The sequence below is a fragment of the Schistocerca cancellata genome, chromosome 5 (genome assembly GCF_023864275.1).
Source record: "Schistocerca cancellata isolate TAMUIC-IGC-003103 chromosome 5, iqSchCanc2.1, whole genome shotgun sequence".
Lineage (NCBI taxonomy): Eukaryota > Metazoa > Arthropoda > Insecta > Orthoptera > Acrididae > Schistocerca > Schistocerca cancellata.
This window is the reverse complement of record NC_064630.1, coordinates 579,412,705-579,430,162: the sequence shown is the minus strand read 5'-3', so window position 1 is coordinate 579,430,162 and position 17,458 is coordinate 579,412,705. Positions and strand designations below refer to the sequence as shown.

The 17,458-nt window shown below is 43.8% G+C and overlaps 1 protein-coding gene across 1 annotated transcript in view; it reads right to left on the bottom strand.

The window, feature by feature from the left end:
• Positions 1–3,400, bottom strand: part of LOC126188693 (FMRFamide receptor-like) — a 142,029-nt gene extending 138,629 nt beyond the window's left edge. The window contains exon 1 of the mRNA XM_049930300.1: positions 3,358–3,400. Within this exon, the coding sequence (XP_049786257.1) occupies positions 3,358–3,400 (43 nt within the window). The remainder of the gene's footprint in view (positions 1–3,357) is intronic.
• Between the last annotated feature and the right edge of the window lie 14,058 nt (positions 3,401–17,458).

Sequence of the window (17,458 nt, the reverse complement as noted above, 5' to 3'; positions counted from 1 at the left end):
CAGGCAACATGTTTCCAGTCATCTTCCAGTCATAAACAATCCATTGTCAGCGTTGATGGGCCCAGGCGTGTCGTGCAGCCATCAAGGGTATACGAGTGGGCCTTCGGCTCCGAAAGCCCATATCGATGACGTTTCGTTGAATGGCTTGCACGCTGACACTTGTTGATGGCCCACCATTGAAATATGCAGCAATTTGCGGAAGGGTCGCACTTCTGTCACGATGAACGATTCTCTTCAGCTGTCGTTGGTACCGTTCTTGCAGGATCTTCTTCCGGGCGCAGCAATGTCGGAGATTTGATGTTTTGCTTCATTCCTGATATTCCTCGTGAAATTGTCGTACGGGAATATCTCCACTTCACCGCTACCCTGGAGATGCTGTGCCCCACCGCACGTGCGCCGACTATAACACCACGTTCAGACTCACTTAAATCTTAACAACCTGCCATTGTACCAGCAGCAACCAAACTGCAACATTCGCTGTCTTATGTAGGCGTTGTCGACCACAGTGCCGTATTCCGCCTGTTTGCATTTTTCTGTATTTGAATACGTATGCCTATACCAGTTTCTTTGACGCTTCAGTGTATTTTATCTTCGTTACTTAAGATTCACTCCCCTATTGCAATACTGGTATTGACATAACTTTTTAAAATTTTAATTTTTACTTCTTACTTAATTTTGGAGCGATATTCTAATGGTACTGTTCACGTAATTGAACTTCTCAAGGTTATTTTGATCCTCTGTACGTCATTACGGTCCACAATACTTTAAATCTACGAGTATCTAGTAGCTAAGTGAACTTGTTTTCGACTACTAATTTTGTCCTTTCTGAGTTTTTCCTACAGAATGCAATGGCTTTTGTTTCTTTCCGCGTTGATATTGGCATGCTGTACAGGGTGATTCTCATTGACGTTTAAAAACGTCTAGAGTGACTTAGATGACGCCGAGACAAGTAATTTAATATCAGACACATCGGACCGCAGATGTCGGGAAATACCCCAAAAGTCGATGAGAAATGTTGAACATGTGACGTCCCAACGTGAAATACCTTGATAATCTGAAAATAACAACTTCATTTTATAATCTTGTTGGTTAAAATTGTGTGTAGTGTTGTATGAACTTTCCACAAAATGTAAATCATAAAACTAAATTAAAACCCTAAGAAATTTTTGAATTATAGGTTTGGATTAGCTGGCCTAACTTCATCAGCAGGGTGGATAGGGGAGGAGGGGAGAAGGTTAGGGGGCGGGCGGTGGAACGTTAGTGCTCACAGCCCTGAGATAGATGGGCTAGAGCCGTCTCTGTAAACAAACTAAAGTTTTTGAAGAGTAACAAGTGGACAATATAGAACCTGCGTGACGTAATGGTCACGTGTGAAAACTTAAATGGCGAGCCTGGTACACCAGCAGGTCATGCATTACACTGGGAGAAGCAAACAATACTGGTAAAAAAAGCATGGTGCCTTGAGCTCTCAGCCACCAAGGGACTACAGCAGTCTACGAAATATCATAAGCACCGCAGTGTATTGAACATTTATACACTACTGGCCATTAAAATTGCTAGACCAAGAAGAAATGCAGATGATAAACGGGTATTCATTGGACAAATATATTGTACTAGAACTGACATGTGGTTACATTTTCAGGCAGTTTGGGTGCATAGATCCTGAGAAATCAGTACCCAGAACAACCACCTATGGCCCTAATAACGGCCTTGATACGCCTGGCCATTGAGTCAAACAGAGCTTGGATGGCGTGTACGGGTACAGTTGCCCATGCAGCTTCAACACGATACCACACACAGTTCATCAAGAGTAGTGACTGGCGTATTGTGACGAGCCAGTTGCTCGGCCATCATTGACCAGACGTTTTAAATTGGTGAGAGATCTGGGGAATGTGCTGTATCCAGAAAGGCAACATGCGGTCGTGCATTATCCTGCTGAAATGTAGGGTTTCGAAGGGATCGAATGAAGAATAGAGCTACGGGTCGTAACACATCTGAAATGGAACGTCCACTGTTCAAAGTGCCGTCAATGCGAACAAGAGGTGACCGAGACGTGTAACCAATGGCACCCCATTCCATCACGCCGGGTGATACGCCAGTATGGCGATGCAAAATACACGCTTCCAATGTGCGTTTAGCGCGATGTCGCCAAACACGGACGCGACCATCATGATGCTGTAAACAGAACATGGAATCATCCGAAAAAATGACGTTTTGCCATTCGTGCACCCAGTTTCGTCGTTGAGTACACCATCGCAGGCACTCCTGTCTGTGATGCAGCGTCAAGGGTAACCGCAGCCATGGTCTCCGAGCTGATAGTCCATGCTGCTGCAAACATCGAACTGTTCGTGCAGATGGTTGTTGTCTTGCAAACGTCCCAATCTGTTGACTCAGTTATCGAGACGTGGCTGCACGATCCGTTACAGTCATGAGAATAAGATGCCTGTCATCACGACTGCTAGTGATACGAGCCATTGGGATCCAGTACGGCGTTCCGTATTACTCTCCTGAGCCCACCGATTTCATATTCTGCTAACAGTCATTGGATCTCGACCAACGTGAGCAGCAATGTCGCGATACGATAAACCTCAGTCGCGATAGGCTACAATCTGACCTTTATCAAAGTCGAAAACGTGATGGTACGCATTTCTCCTCCTTACACGAGGCATCACAACAACGTTTCACCAGGCAACGCAGGTCAACTGCTGTTTGTGTATGAGAAATCGGTTGGAAACTTTCCGCATGTCACCACGTTGTAGGTGTCTCCTGCGGCGCCAACCTTGTGTGAATGCTCTGAAAAGCTAATCATTTGCATATCACGGCATCTTCTTCCTGTCGGTTAAATTTCGCGTCTGTAGCACGTCATCTTCGTGGTGTTGCAATTTTAATGGCCAGTAGTGTAGTTTTGTGACAATTTATTTATCACCTTCTAAACGAATACACATTTAAGACTTTTTCGCCTGATTCCACATTCATGTGGACTATTTCACTTAGACTTTGTGGAAGGTGTATTTGCATATCTTGTTTTCTTACTTATTGTGTTTTCTTGTTTCCTGTAAATTTTCTACATTCTGAAGGATCTCGTCACTATGGATCTATTGGAACAAAAATTACGTGTGCTCTAACTTTGATCACTCTCTGTCATATGGTTCTCTAAGCTATTCTCGTACAAACAGCGATGCTTCCTCAGAGTCTCTCGGTGAATCCTCAAGATACACACACGAAATGTAGTGAGACGCTTCGGAATCAGTTTACGTGCTTGCAATGTCTTCTTTCGCTCAGCTGTAACCGCGGTGACTGCCGGTAACCACAAATGGCTGCCTGCGGTGGGTCTGCGGGCGGGACTCTTTAACTTACCATTTACTCGGAACGACTCGTCGTAAATAACCTTCCGCAGCATGGTGCTATCGTAGCCCATTCATGGTGCTATCGTAGCCCATTACGTCGCGACCTCGCACAGGGATTAGAACGTTCCAGGCACCAAAAATGCCAAAGTAATGAAATTTTTTACAGTTCATTACAACTAACAACATAGTGAAGTAAGACTTACTAAACAGCGAAGCCATCACAGCTGGTGTACCACTCCATAGAGGTGGCTTCCTAGAAGTCCAGTGAGAGTGGAACACAATGGTTTACAAATTTTTTCCTGTGGTACGAAAAAGATTCGTCTCCGTTGCAATAAAGGGTGATCAGAAAGTTTCCTTTTGAGGGCGTTGCTGCAGCGTGTGTCAAAATCAGTGCAACTCAGATGCGGGTCTATAAGTACCGACGTGTAGGCAAGAGATGAGGTGGCATTCGTGGCTTCCCGACGTGCTTGAGGTAAATGCGGAAACGTGAATTATGGCGACGTCACTACCAAATGCATCCAAACAGGACCAACGTGGTGTTATTCTTGGCTGCCGAAGTAAAAGCACCGGTAGACATTCACTGGAGGATGAAGAATGTGTATGGGGCTGTCAACTGTCACTAAATTCACAGGGGTATTATTGTTGAGTTAGGCTTTCATGGAAACGGTGAAAATTGGGATCCCAGGCTTTCCCGGCAAATTTAATTGATCAAATATTTTGCTCGTCACCTTCAGGCGACAGTTCACCTGAAGATGACGGAAAACAATTATGCAGTGAAAAATTTCAGGTTCCTTAAATGCACTATCTAAATGCAGACGGTATGTAAATTCAGCAGTGCGAGGGGTGCACCACACCTGGGCGCCAGCTTGAAGGTTATATGGTCACTTGAGGGGATGCGGGGGCAACGAAGTCCAAGCGAACTGTCCATCACTTAGACAGTTACTGATTTGGACTCAAAGCCCATATTATTGTTGCAGATAACCGACGTCAACAGTCAGCCTTATAAGCACTTGTGACTCAAACGATCGAATTTACGATTCCAGTTTTTGGCCACCATTCGATAGGATTGTTAATACGAAAATAGCGTATGGGGCCTGAAGATGGCAAGATTGAGTTGCCGAAACTGGTGGCGTCTGAGATATAAAATAAAATAAAACAAAACATACAGCTGTTGGTAAAGTTTTTGAATCAAGAAATACGTACCAGCCGATGTCCCCCAGGCCATTATGGACCGACAGAGACTGAATGGACGCAGGCGATCAGACAGTATGCTTAGTACGTGTCACCTGTCAGAGTCGTATCTAGATGAATCAGGGATCATATATTGCTCCAATTGCGCATGCCCACACCATTACAGAGCCTCCACCAGCTTGAACAGCCCCTGCAGCGTTCTTGGATTCATGAGGTGTCTCCGTACCCGTACACGTCCATCCGCTCCATACAATTGGAAATGAGACTCGTCCGACCAGGCAACATATTTCCGGTCATCAACAGTCCATTGTCAGCGTTGATGGGCCCAGGCGTGTCGTGCAGCTATCAAGAGTACACGAGTGGGCCTTGCGCTTCGAAAGTCCATATCGATGATGTTTCGTTGAATGGTTCGCACGCTGACACTTATTGATGGCCCACCATTGAAATTTGCAGCAATTTCCGAAAGGGTTGCACTTCTGTCACATTGAACGATTCTCTTCAGTTGTCGTTGGTCCCGTCTTTTTCCGGCCGTAGCGATTTCGGTGATTTGATGCACACACGTGAAATGGTGGTACGGGAAAATTCCCACTTTATCGGTACCTCGAAGATGCTGTGTCCCACCGCTCATGCGCCGTCCATAACACCATGTTCAAACTCATTTAAATCTTGATAACCTGGCATTGTAGCAGTTGTAACCGATCTAACAACTGTGCTAGACACTTCCTATCTTATACAGGCGTTGCCGACTGCAGCGCCGTATTCTGCCTGTATACAGATCTCTGTATTTGAATATGCATGCCTATACCAGTTTCTTTGGTGCTTCGGTGTACGACGTAGTGCCCGCGGAACCATGTTGGATAAAAATAGAGAACCTGTATTAGAGGGTCACTGTGCGACTGTTCTGTACCACCATCTTTTATCTTGCGGGTTCACAACGAGGTTAACACAAGAAGGATAAGGGACCTGCAGAGGCATATGGGAAATTATGTTTCTCTCCTTTAATACTCCAATGGGATAGGAAACAGTCGATAATATTGGCCCGATATACCCTCCGCGGTGCATTATACAGAGATTGCAGAGTAAATATGCAAATGTAGACAAATCTTTGAACCGCTGCAACACTGTACTGACAAAACCTTCTATTATTTGGCGCGGTTTTGGGTTTGCGAAAGGATAATGCAGTAAATAATACCTGCACACCGTCCTCAACGGACTGTGGAAAATGAGGTGACAAGCTCATAGCAGGTTCACCGAGATTAACCTTTGCAGCGCTTGACTACTGTTTGCGAGAGAAAGCTTTCATGTCTGCTGACCCTACATTTGGGTCGCACTCTCTCATTTATGACTTATTCGTTTCTCTTCGGGATATTAATTACGGTAATGTGGTAATGTCACACTTCCATTATCAAAAGACGAGGACGGCACCGGTTTCTGAACAAGATGACGACAGGGCAGTTCGTGAAACACTTTCATTTGCTCGCTTTGGAGGAAGTGAACGGGTGACGATAGCCTTTTTCCAATTTCTTGTCTCATTGTCACGATGAACAATAGCTGTGTAAACTGGAAGACGAAAGGATATTTTGCTTTCCCGTGACTTGAGCAATGCCAATTAACTATTTTCACTAGGTGTGCATGGGTCGACTAATTCTGCTCATAGTGTCCCATTTTGTATCTAGTAGGTGTATACTAAGTACTGTTCTCAGACTATGTCTCTATATCACTAGATTCTGTTTTGCTCCCCACTCCCCCCCCCCCCCCCTTTTCCCCCGGTCCTTGAACCAAAGTTTTGAAACAGCTCATCAGATGAGCTGTCATTTAGTTTAACCAGAACTGAATCAGCTCTAAATCAAACGTAACCATTAGACAGCTGCCATTCACATAGGTTCAAGCTCAGTGTACCTTTCAGATGAGAAATGAAAAACACGGACAGCGTCTTTCACTTACGACACAACCTCTGTGACCGGTGTTGCGCGGGAATCGAAACGCGTGTAATTAGCGTCTCAAACAGTATTTTAAACACAGTATTTTATGAGAAAGTAAACTATGTCTCTGGTCTGGCAATGTATCCTAACTACACAAGAGAGAAAATGCGGGTAATTTAAGTCTCTGCCACCGCATATACAGGGTGTTTCAAAAATGACTGGTATATTTGAAACGGCAATAAAAACTAAACGAGCAGCGATAGAAATACACCGTTTGTTGCAATATGCTTGGGACAACAGTACATTTTCAGGCAGACAAACTTTCGAAATTACAGTAGTTACAATTTTCAACAATAGATGGCGCTGCGGTCTGGGAAACTCTATAGTACGATATTTTCCACATATCCACCATGCGTAGCAATAATATGGCGTAGTCTCTGAATGAAATTACCCGAAACCTTTGACAACGTGTCTGGCGGAATGGCTTCACATGCAGATGAGATGTACTGCTTCAGCTGTTCAATTGTTTCTGGATTCTGGCGGTACACCTGGTCTTTCAAGTGTCCCCACAGAAAGAAGTCACAGGGGTTCATGTCTGGCGAATAGGGAGGCCAATCCACGCCGCCTCCTGTATGTTTCGGATAGCCCAAAGTAATCACACGATTATCGAAATATTCATTCAGGAAATTAAAGACGTCGGCCGTGCGATGTGGCCGGGCACCATCTTGCATAAACCACGAGGTGTTCACAGTGTCGTCTAAGGCAGTTTGTACCGCCACAAATTCACGAAGAATGTCCAGATAGCGTGATGCAGTAATCGTTTCGGATCTGAAAAATGGGCCAATGATTCCTTTGGAAGAAATGGCGGCCCAGACCAGTACTTTTTGAGGATGCAGGGACGATGGGACTGCAACATGGGGCTTTTCGGTTCCCCATATGCGCCAGTTCTGTTTATTGACGAAGCCGTCCAGGTAAAAATAAGCTTCGTCAGTAAACCAAATGCTGCCCACATGCATATCGCCGTCATCAATCCTGTGCACTATATCGTTAGCGAATGTCTCTCGTGCAGCAATGGTAGCGGCGCTGAGGGGTTGCCGCGTTTGAATTTTGTATGGATAGAGGTGTAAACTCTGGCGCATGAGACGATACGTGGACGTTGGCGTCATTTGGACCGCATCTGCAACACGGCGAACGGAAACCCGAGGCCGTTGTTGGATCACCTGCTGCACTAGCTGTGCGTTGCCCTCTGTGGTTGCCGTACGCGGTCGCCCTACCTTTCCAGCACGTTCATCCGTCACGTTCCCAGTCCGTTGAAATTTTTCAAACAGATCCTTTATTGTATCGCTTTTCGGTCCTTTGGTTACATTAAATCTCCGTTGAAAAGTTCGTCTTGTTGCAACAACACTGTGTTCTAAGCGGTGGAATTCCAACACCAGAAAAATCCTCTGTTCTAAGGAATAAACCATGTTGTCTACAGCACACTTGCACGTTGTGAACAGCACACGCTTACAGCAGAAAGACGACGTACAGAATGGCGCACCCACAGACCGCGTTGTCTTCTATATCTTTCACATCACTTGCAGCGCCATCTGTTGTTGAAAATTGTAACTACTGTAATTTCGAAAGTTTGTCCGCCTGAAAATGTACTGTTGTCCCAAGCATATTGCAACAAACGGTGTATTTCTATCGCTGCTCGTTTAGTTTTTATTGCCGTTTCAAATATACCGGTCATTTTTGAAACACCTTGTACTTTTACTCACTGACTTCAGTCTCACAGAGGAAGACCAAAATTAGCATCATTATCTTTTAAAATATTATACTGCCAAGCCGGGAATTTTTCTGCGCACTAGTAAGTCGCCGTTTTTAGCACGCAGATTAAAGAAGAATAAAAAAATCTTATATCCTGGTGAGTATTACGGAAAAGGACTGACCCTTTTATTACTACTAATGTAGCTGAATATTTTGTTATAGTATAGTATTTTTTAATGGCTTGAGTGAAGACGCTGAGCAGACGCATGTCGTTCGATTTGACACCCAGGTAATTGTATACGTTGTCCGGTTCCAATTGCCGCTCGTTGATATCGTAGTCATAGGCCAGTACAATTTTTCAACGTGTGAAGTGCATAATTTTATAATTTTGAACATTTAAAGCAAGTTGCCATTCTTTGCGTCACTTCTAAGTCTTATCAAGATCTGACTGTGTACCTGTGCAACTTTTTTCAGACGCTACTCCATTATAGATAACTTCGTCATCTGCAAAAATCTGGAGGTTACTATTAATATTGACCGCAGATTCATTAAGATGCAGTGAAAAGCTAAAAATTATGTGTGTTATTAGTGCGAATACGCGAGAGATTTCCGAAAGTGACACAACTCTTGCTTTTTCTTGAACATTCGGCATAAATGTGTGATTGGGGCTAAAAATTCAGCGGTGTATTACAAAATGACGCCATCGGCTTGATGACAAGAAAATTATATGTGAAATACGCGTCCACAGTTGAAGTTCCCTATAGCAGCTAGCCGTGAGGGATGTGTAAGCTCTCAGTTATTCATATTTTCTACGTTATTCGCTTTCGTAATTTCCTCCTGATTCATGCAATTAACTTCAACGACGTTGATACAATGTCTAGATAGTTGCTTTCGAATAACAAGCTGATATCAAAATGGGATATTAATAACTACTTAAACGACGTCGGAGTGGTGGACACTAGCGCAGACGGACCGTTGTATGAACGTTACGAGCGAGGGACCAAGGTCAAACGATTGTAATTGATTCCAAGGATGTCTAAGAGATAGATAAGTTCCGCGTTTGACTAATGAGAGCTAATAGTGCGTATGTGATTACAATCTATAATGACATATGGTGAATAAATTTTTAAATGAAAATTTACTTTGTTGTTCGAGATAGTAATATAGCAACTACGAAGAACGTTGATCGTCACATCATGTTTGTTGTCTCTTATCTACATCTACTACATATACATCCATACTCTACAAACCACTGTGAAGTGCATGGCAAAGGGTACTTTCTATTGCGCCATTAATTAGGACTTCTTCCGGTTACATTCATGTATGGAGCGCAAGAGAAATACTGTTTAACTGCCTCAGTACTAACTGCGATTAATCTGTTCTTAAGAAATTGCTAAATGCGGAAGATTTTGAACACAAGTTACAGCATTCAGTACTGAAATGAAATGAAATGTGTGGCGAAGGCCTCCCGTCAAGTAGACGAGTCGCCTGGTGCAGGTCTTTTTTAGGTGACGCCACTGCGGCGACCTGGGTGTCGATAAGGACGAAAAGATGATGAAGACGACACACTATCCAGTTCTCAAGCGGAGAAAATCTCCGAACCAGCCGGGAATCGAACCCGGGCCCCTTAGCTAGAGCACAGTGCCGCGTTGACCACTCAGCTATCGAGTGGGACATTGTGTACCGTGTACAGTAGGGAAACAGGTCGGACACGATTATTTGCATTTTTATGACGATGCTCCCTGTCATAAAGCAACAGCTGTGAAACTATGCTTTGTGGACAGCAACACTGCTGAAATGAACTGACCTATCTATAGTCCCGTCTTGCACCCAACGGAACGTCCTTGGGATGAGTTGAAACAGGGTCCAACATCACTAACTTCTTTGGTTTAGGCTGTTGAGAGAGAATGGGCTACCATTCCTACGTAGATATTCAGACACCTCATTGAAAGTGTTCCCAGCAGAGTTCAAGCCGAATGAAGGCCAAAGGTGGACACACCTCGAAGAGAACGGCCTACTGACACACAGTCAACACGGATTTAGAAAACATCGGTCTTGTGAAACACATGAAACGTCCCCTTGGAAAAATTAATGAATTACTGTGTTGATAAACCTCTACGTTATTTGATTTTCAAACAGCTGAGCAAAACTGAACGTACTCAGACATTACTCTCTTTACTTATTCTGATCAACACTAAACGGACACACAATATTTTTTAGCGCAACGCAATCTGACTGTCAATAATCCCCACTAAAGAATGGCCCTGACTAACAATAATCCATACCTTACATGAATCGCTAAACTCACAAAAATCTTCGTTACTCGAACTACTGCAATACAGCGAGCGCCACTAGTGCCAGCTAAATAAAAGTTTCCAACTACTGAAGGCACTAACTACTGATAGGCATAGTTAGCAGATGAAAGATTTTGATAGAGAACAAACAATATATACCACTGCTGGCGGCTCACCTCCAACTACGCAACGCTACTCACTGTTCACATCCAGCTGCCCAACACTACAATAGCGAATACTTCTTAAATGCCAACCAGCCACAGACTGCACACAGCACAGTCAGTGATTTTCATACAGAGCGCTACGTGGTGTTACCAACATAAAAACCTAAACAGCCTACTTAGACACAACTAGCTCTTTTCACACACGAGATATTGAGTGCTATTGAAAAAGGATTTGAAATTGATTCCATGTTTCTAGTTTTCCAGAAGGCTTTTGACACTGTACCACACAAGCGACTTATGGTTCGTCTGAGATATGTGACTGGATTCTTATTTCCTGTCAGAGAGGCCACAGTTTGTAGTAATTGACGGAAAGTCATCGAGGGATTTCTGGCGTTCCAAAAGGTAGTGTTATAGGGCATCTGCTGTTCCTTGTCCATATAAACGATTTAGGAGACAATCTGAGCAGCCGTCTTAGGTTGTTTGCGGATGATGGCGTCGTTTATCGAAATGATTCAAATGGCTCTGAGCACTATGGGGCTTAACTGCTGAGGTCATCAGTCCCCTAGAACTTAGAAATACTTAAACCTAACTTACCTAAGGACATCTCACACGTCCATGCCCGAAGCAGGATTCGAACCTGCGACCGTAGTGGTCGCGCGCTTCTAGGCTGTAGCGCCTAGAACCGCTCGGCCACTCCGGCCGGCGTCGTTTATCGTCTAGTAACCTCATCAGAAGATCAAAACAAATTGAAAAACTATTTAGAAAAGACATCTGAATGGTGTGAATATTGGCAATTGACCCTAAATAATGACAAGTGTGAGGCCGTCCACATGAGTGCTAAAAGGAATCCATTAAACTTCGGATACACGATAAATCAGTGTAATCTTAAGACCATAAATTCAGCTAAATACCTATGAATTACAATTATGAACAATTTAAATTGGAAGGAAGAAGTAGAAAATGTTGCGGGGAAGGCTAACCAAAGACAGCGATTTACTGGCAGGACATTTAGAGGATGTAACAGATCTACCAAAAACGATTGCCTGCACTACGCTTGTCAGTCCTCTTTTGCATTACTGCTGCGCGGTCTGGGATTCTTACCAGTTAGAATTAACGGAATACATCGGGAAAGTTCAAAGAAGAGTAGTACGTTTTGTATTATCGTGAAATATGGGAGAGAGTGTCACTGACATTATACAGGATTTGGGGTGGACACCACTAAAACAAAGGCGTTTTTCGTTGCGGCGCAATCTTCTCACGAAATTTAATCACCAACTTTCTCCTCCGAATTCGAAAATTGTTGACACCGATCTAAATAGGAAGAAACGATCATCATAATAAAGTAAGGGAAATCAGAGCTCGTACGGAAAGATATAGGTGCTCGTTTTGACCGTGCGCTGTTCGAGATTGGATTAATAGAGTTCGATGAGCCCTCTACCAGGCACTTTAGTGTGATTTGCAGAGTAGCCATGTAGATGCAGATGTAGATGTAGTACACCCCGTATTAAATGTCAACTAATAGGTGTACAGTTACTTTGGATTCGCGTATGTAACATACAAACAGGTCGGCACGTGAGTTCAGAAGTGGGGGCGTTAATAAGTAAGAATACATCGTGACTTCCGGATGAATCTTTCGAATAATCGCTGAACATTTAATGCTACCTCCACTGGCGCTCGAAAACTTCACGTGCTTTGGTTCACTGTTGTTCAAGAACGAGAATTTTTATACTATGAACAGTGACAGGAACTCCTTCTCTCAGGAGATGTTACTTCACTTGTCTGAAATTTTGCATGAACGGCATTTCGCTGACGTGCCACTTCCATGATATGCGTTGTTTTTTTAGCTGCTTAAAATCGATAGACAAATATAATTTACTTGCATATCGCCGAAATCGTTTTGAAATGTTGATTGCTCGCTCGATCTACATGTTGGCAAAACAAAGAATTATAAGACATCTCTTTGGTGACAGGGCACCGCACTGTAACGGTTTTCACTCAATCGCGACTCAAACATTTTTCGTGGAAAGAACGACGCGTCCAAGTGTTCAAAATTAAATGACTTTCACTGGTGTGGGCAGATTACGATGGCAAGTCCGTAGTGCTGATGATGGTGATGGGAGAATGTCATGACGAATACTAGTGACAGTGTATAATATTGCTGGATAGTACCAAACTAGCTGCGTTATTCAAAGTAACCATTCAACGTCGGCATCACTACAGACAGATCAACATGCTCTCATTTAATTTGAGATTTAGTGCTTCCCGCCTGGTGATCAAGTACTAGAGCGATCAAGTACTAGACGAGCAAGTACTAGGCGTCGCTACATTCCTTCCCCAGACGATCAAATAGCAATGAGGAAAATTTCTTGGAGTGCTGGCTGTATACGGACAGTCATTAAACTGCGCTGGTAATCTGCTCTACAAAGGCGACTTGCAAAAAGCTATGAGCACGTAAAACACGTGATCGTCGCTTTGAAATCTTATGTTGACGAGCAATATGTTTGGAAGCTAAATGTACGTAAATATCACTTGGATGGACGCGTATGGTCTATCACAGTGCGAAAATCAATGGAAACCATTTCCATATTGTCTGTGCAAATAATACAGAAAGTTTAATGGCACCAACAAAATCATTTCTTTGCTGAGGTTTGGAGTCGCGTTGACACCGAGTCAGTCATAATAACAATTTCATGTGGCTCAGTAGCCCAGTGTAAATCTTCCTGTTGGACCCCACTTCGGCGACTTGCATGTCTCGAACCTGCCCCAGTTTTCTAACCAGGGAAAGGGGACCTACAGTTTAACTTGGAAAACGAACCACGTACCGTTTCTGACGACGCCTCACAGCATTGAGAGGTGAAGACTAGGTTAAAACGAAGACAGGAAAACCCGTTGTACGACCGAGACTCGAACCCGCGACCTCTCGGCTGCTGGCACGGTCTTTGCCGCTATACGAGCCTGTTGAAGACTGTCGTATATGGACGACAATGTTAGGTAGAGCTGGCTGCGACATCGATTAAGAAACCGTTTTGAACATAACTGTGGTTGAGTCACGGACATCAGAAAATCTTGACTCGGATGGTCAGATCTAGACTTGCTTCTTCGGAAAAGATATTCAATGTCTTAAGAAATTGCTAAATGCGGAAGATTTTGAACACAAGTTACAGCATTCTGTACTGAAATGAAATGAAATGTTGTGTGGCGAAGGCCTCCCGTCAAGTAGACAAGTCGCCTGGTGCAGGTCTTTTTTAGGTGACGCCACTGCGGCGACCTGGGTGTCGATAAGGACGAAAAGATGATGAAGACAACACAATATCCAGTTCTCAAGCGGAGAAAATCTCCGAACCAGCCGAGAATCGAACCCGGGCCCTTAGCTAGAGCACAGTGCCGCGTTGACCACTCAGATATCGAGTGGGACATTGTGTACCGTGTACAGTAGAGAAACAGGTCGGACACGATTATTTGCATTTTTATGACGATGCTGCCTGTCATAAAGCAACAGCTGTGAAACAATGCTTTGTGGACAGTAACACTGCTGAAATGAACTGACCTATCTATAGCCCGTCTTGCACCCAACGGAACGTCCTTGGGATGAGTTGGAACAGGGTCCAACATCACTAACTTCTTTGGTTTAGGCTCTTGAGAGAGAATGGGCTACCATTCCTACGTAGATATTCAGACAGCTCATTGAAAGTGTTCCCAGCAGAGTTCAAGCCGAATGAAGGCCAAAGGTGGACATACCTCGAGGAGTGCGGCCTATTGACACACAGTCAACACGGATTTAGAAAACATCGGTCTTGTGAAACACATGAAACGTCCCCTTAGAAAAATTAATGAATTACTATGTTGATAAACCTCTACGTTATTTGATTTTCAAACAGCTGAGCAAAACTGAACCTACTCAGACATTACTCTCTTTACTTATTCTGATCAATCACGCTGTTCTCTTACAAAAGATCCATTTAAAAATATTCGAAAAAAGGGCTTGCCTTAGCGAATATTCAACGCGTATTACTCTCTGTGTTGCTAACAAGAGCTAAGCCAGTATGGAGCTTTGCGAATCACGAACATTAAGTGATATAAAGGGCTTGTGCATAATTTCATTATAACTATCGTAAATTCGTCAGTTTTGCTGAGAATCACGTATCCTGTAAAAAGACGTCTATCTACACAGTTCAGATTAAGGGAATGTACTGGCAGTGCCATTAAAGAAGAAAACCTAGCGTCGATAGAGGAATTTCGCTAAACGTTTATTTTGGCATGGGTATTTTCTGTGGGAACTATATAGATGCTCATTTATAAAGAAAACTCGTTTCTCTTGGTGCGAGATTAGTATCTGGTTTCTCAGACGACTTTAGCCTTGTACATGAAAGGCATCTGCGGAGGATTATCTGGAATAACACCCAGCTTTAGACCTATGATTAATTACCGATATGTAAAACTCCGTAGCACTTCAGAACATCCAGTGCAGTTGAGTTTCACATAAAAGACGAGACACATGTGGAGTCCTTATTTGGCAGATACTGCAGTAAAATTGGCTCTGAGCACCATGGGGCTTAACTTCTGAGGTCATCAGTCCCCTAGAACTTAGAACTACTTAAACCTAACTAACCTAAGGACATCACACACATCCACGCCCGAGGCAGGATTCGAAACTGCGACCGTAGCGGTCGCGCGGTTCCAGACAGTAGCGCCTAGAACCGCTCGGCCATACAGCCGGCATACTGCAGTAAGAGACGCTTTTTTCTAAACGAAAATGTATTGGTAAACCTCAGTATGGTTTCATCAGCATTTGATCCTGACTCCTTCTCGAAAGAATTCTTCAGTATTAGTCATAGTGTGACGGTATTGGCCGTGATCATCGTACACTATGTGATCAAAAGTATCCGGACACCTGGCTGAAAATGACTTATAAGTTCGTGGCGCCTTCCATCGGTAATGCCGGATTTCAATATGGTGTTGGCCCACACTTAGCCTTGATGACAGCTACCACTCTTGCAGGTATATGTTCAAACAGGTGCTAGGTATCTTGGGGAATGGTAGCTCATTCTTCACAGAGTGCTGCACTGAGGAGAGGTATCGATGTCGGCCGGTGAGGCCTGGCGTTCCAAAACATCCGAAAGATGTTCTATAGGACTCTGTGCAGGCCAGTTCATTACAGGGATGTTATTATCGTGTAACCACCCCGCCACAGGCCGTGCATTATGAACAGGTGCTCGATCGTGTTGAAAGGTGGAATCGCCATCCCCGAATAGCTCTTCAACAGTGGGAAGCAAGAAGGTGCTTAAAACATCAATGTAGGCCTGTGCTGTGATAGTGCCACGCAAAACAACAAGGGGTGCAAGCCCCCTCCATAAAAAACACGACCACACCATAACACCACCGCCTCCGAATTTTACTGTTGGCCCTACACACGTTCGCCGGGCATTCGCCATACCCTCACCCTGCCATCGGATCGCCACATTGTGTACCGTGATTCGTCACTCTGCACAATGTTTTTCCACACTTCAATTGTCGAATGTTTACGCTCCTTTCACCAAGCGACGAGTCATTTGGCATTTACCCGCTTATGAGCAGTCTCCCGCCTAAATTTCATTGTGCTTGCAGTGGATCCTGTTGCAGTTTGGAATTCCTGTGTGATGGTCTGGATAGATGTCTGTCTATAACACATTACGACCCTCTTCAACTGTCGGCGGTCTGTCAGTCAACAGACGAGGTCGGCCTGTACGCTTTTGTGCTGTACGTGTCCCTTCACGTTTCCACTTCACTATCACTTCGGAAACCATACTAGCTTAGTGTGGAAATCTCGAGTACAGACGTACGACACAAATGACACCCAATCACCTGAAGTCCGTGAGTTCCGCGGAGCGCCCCATTCTGCTCTCTTACGATGTCTAATGACTACTGAGGTCGTGATATGGAGTACCTAGCAGTAGGTGATAGCACAATGCACCTAATATAAAAAACGTATGTTTTGGGGGGTGTCCGGATACTGTTGATCACATAGTGTATTTTACACTAGAATGATAAAGAATACCCGACTTGGTAGCTACTTAAAGACGTACGACGGCTAGAAGACACGAGGAATCTAAAAGTCGTTGTCAGTAACATTCTATCAAAACTTGTAATATTCATTTACCAGCCTTTTCCTTAGTAGCAAATTACTTGTATATCAACATTTTACTATCTCACACAGTTTATATCAGGCACAATATTATGCACATCCATCTAACAGCGTATTTCTCTGGCTGTCGCATGGAAAATAGCAGATGTTCATAGTACCGAAGGTTTCCTAAGGGAGAAGAGCTACAAAATACGTTACAAGCTTGTCTAAGAGGAGCGATATTGTACGAGAGATGCTCACCATTGTAGAAGGACTTACTTTTAAAATATCAAGGTAATAGCGACAGTGAAGAAAAACTACAGGATCTGCTGAGTGGAATGAACAGTCTAATGAATACAGAATGAAGACTGGGAGTAAATCGAGGAAAGACGGAAAAAATGGAATTTGCAGAAATACCAGTGGGATACTTAACAGCAGGATTGGTGATCACGAAGTAGATGAAGTTAGGGAATTCTGCTACCTAGACAGCTAAATAACCCATGATGGACGGAACAAAGAGGACAGAACAAGCAGACTAGCACCGGCAGAAAGGGCATTCCAAGCCGAGAGAAGTTTGCTGGTATCAAACAGAGAGCTTAATTTGAGGAACAAATGTCTGACAACGTTAGTTTTGACCACTACATTGTATGGTAGTGAAACATGAACTGTGGGAAACCCGGAAAAGAAGAGA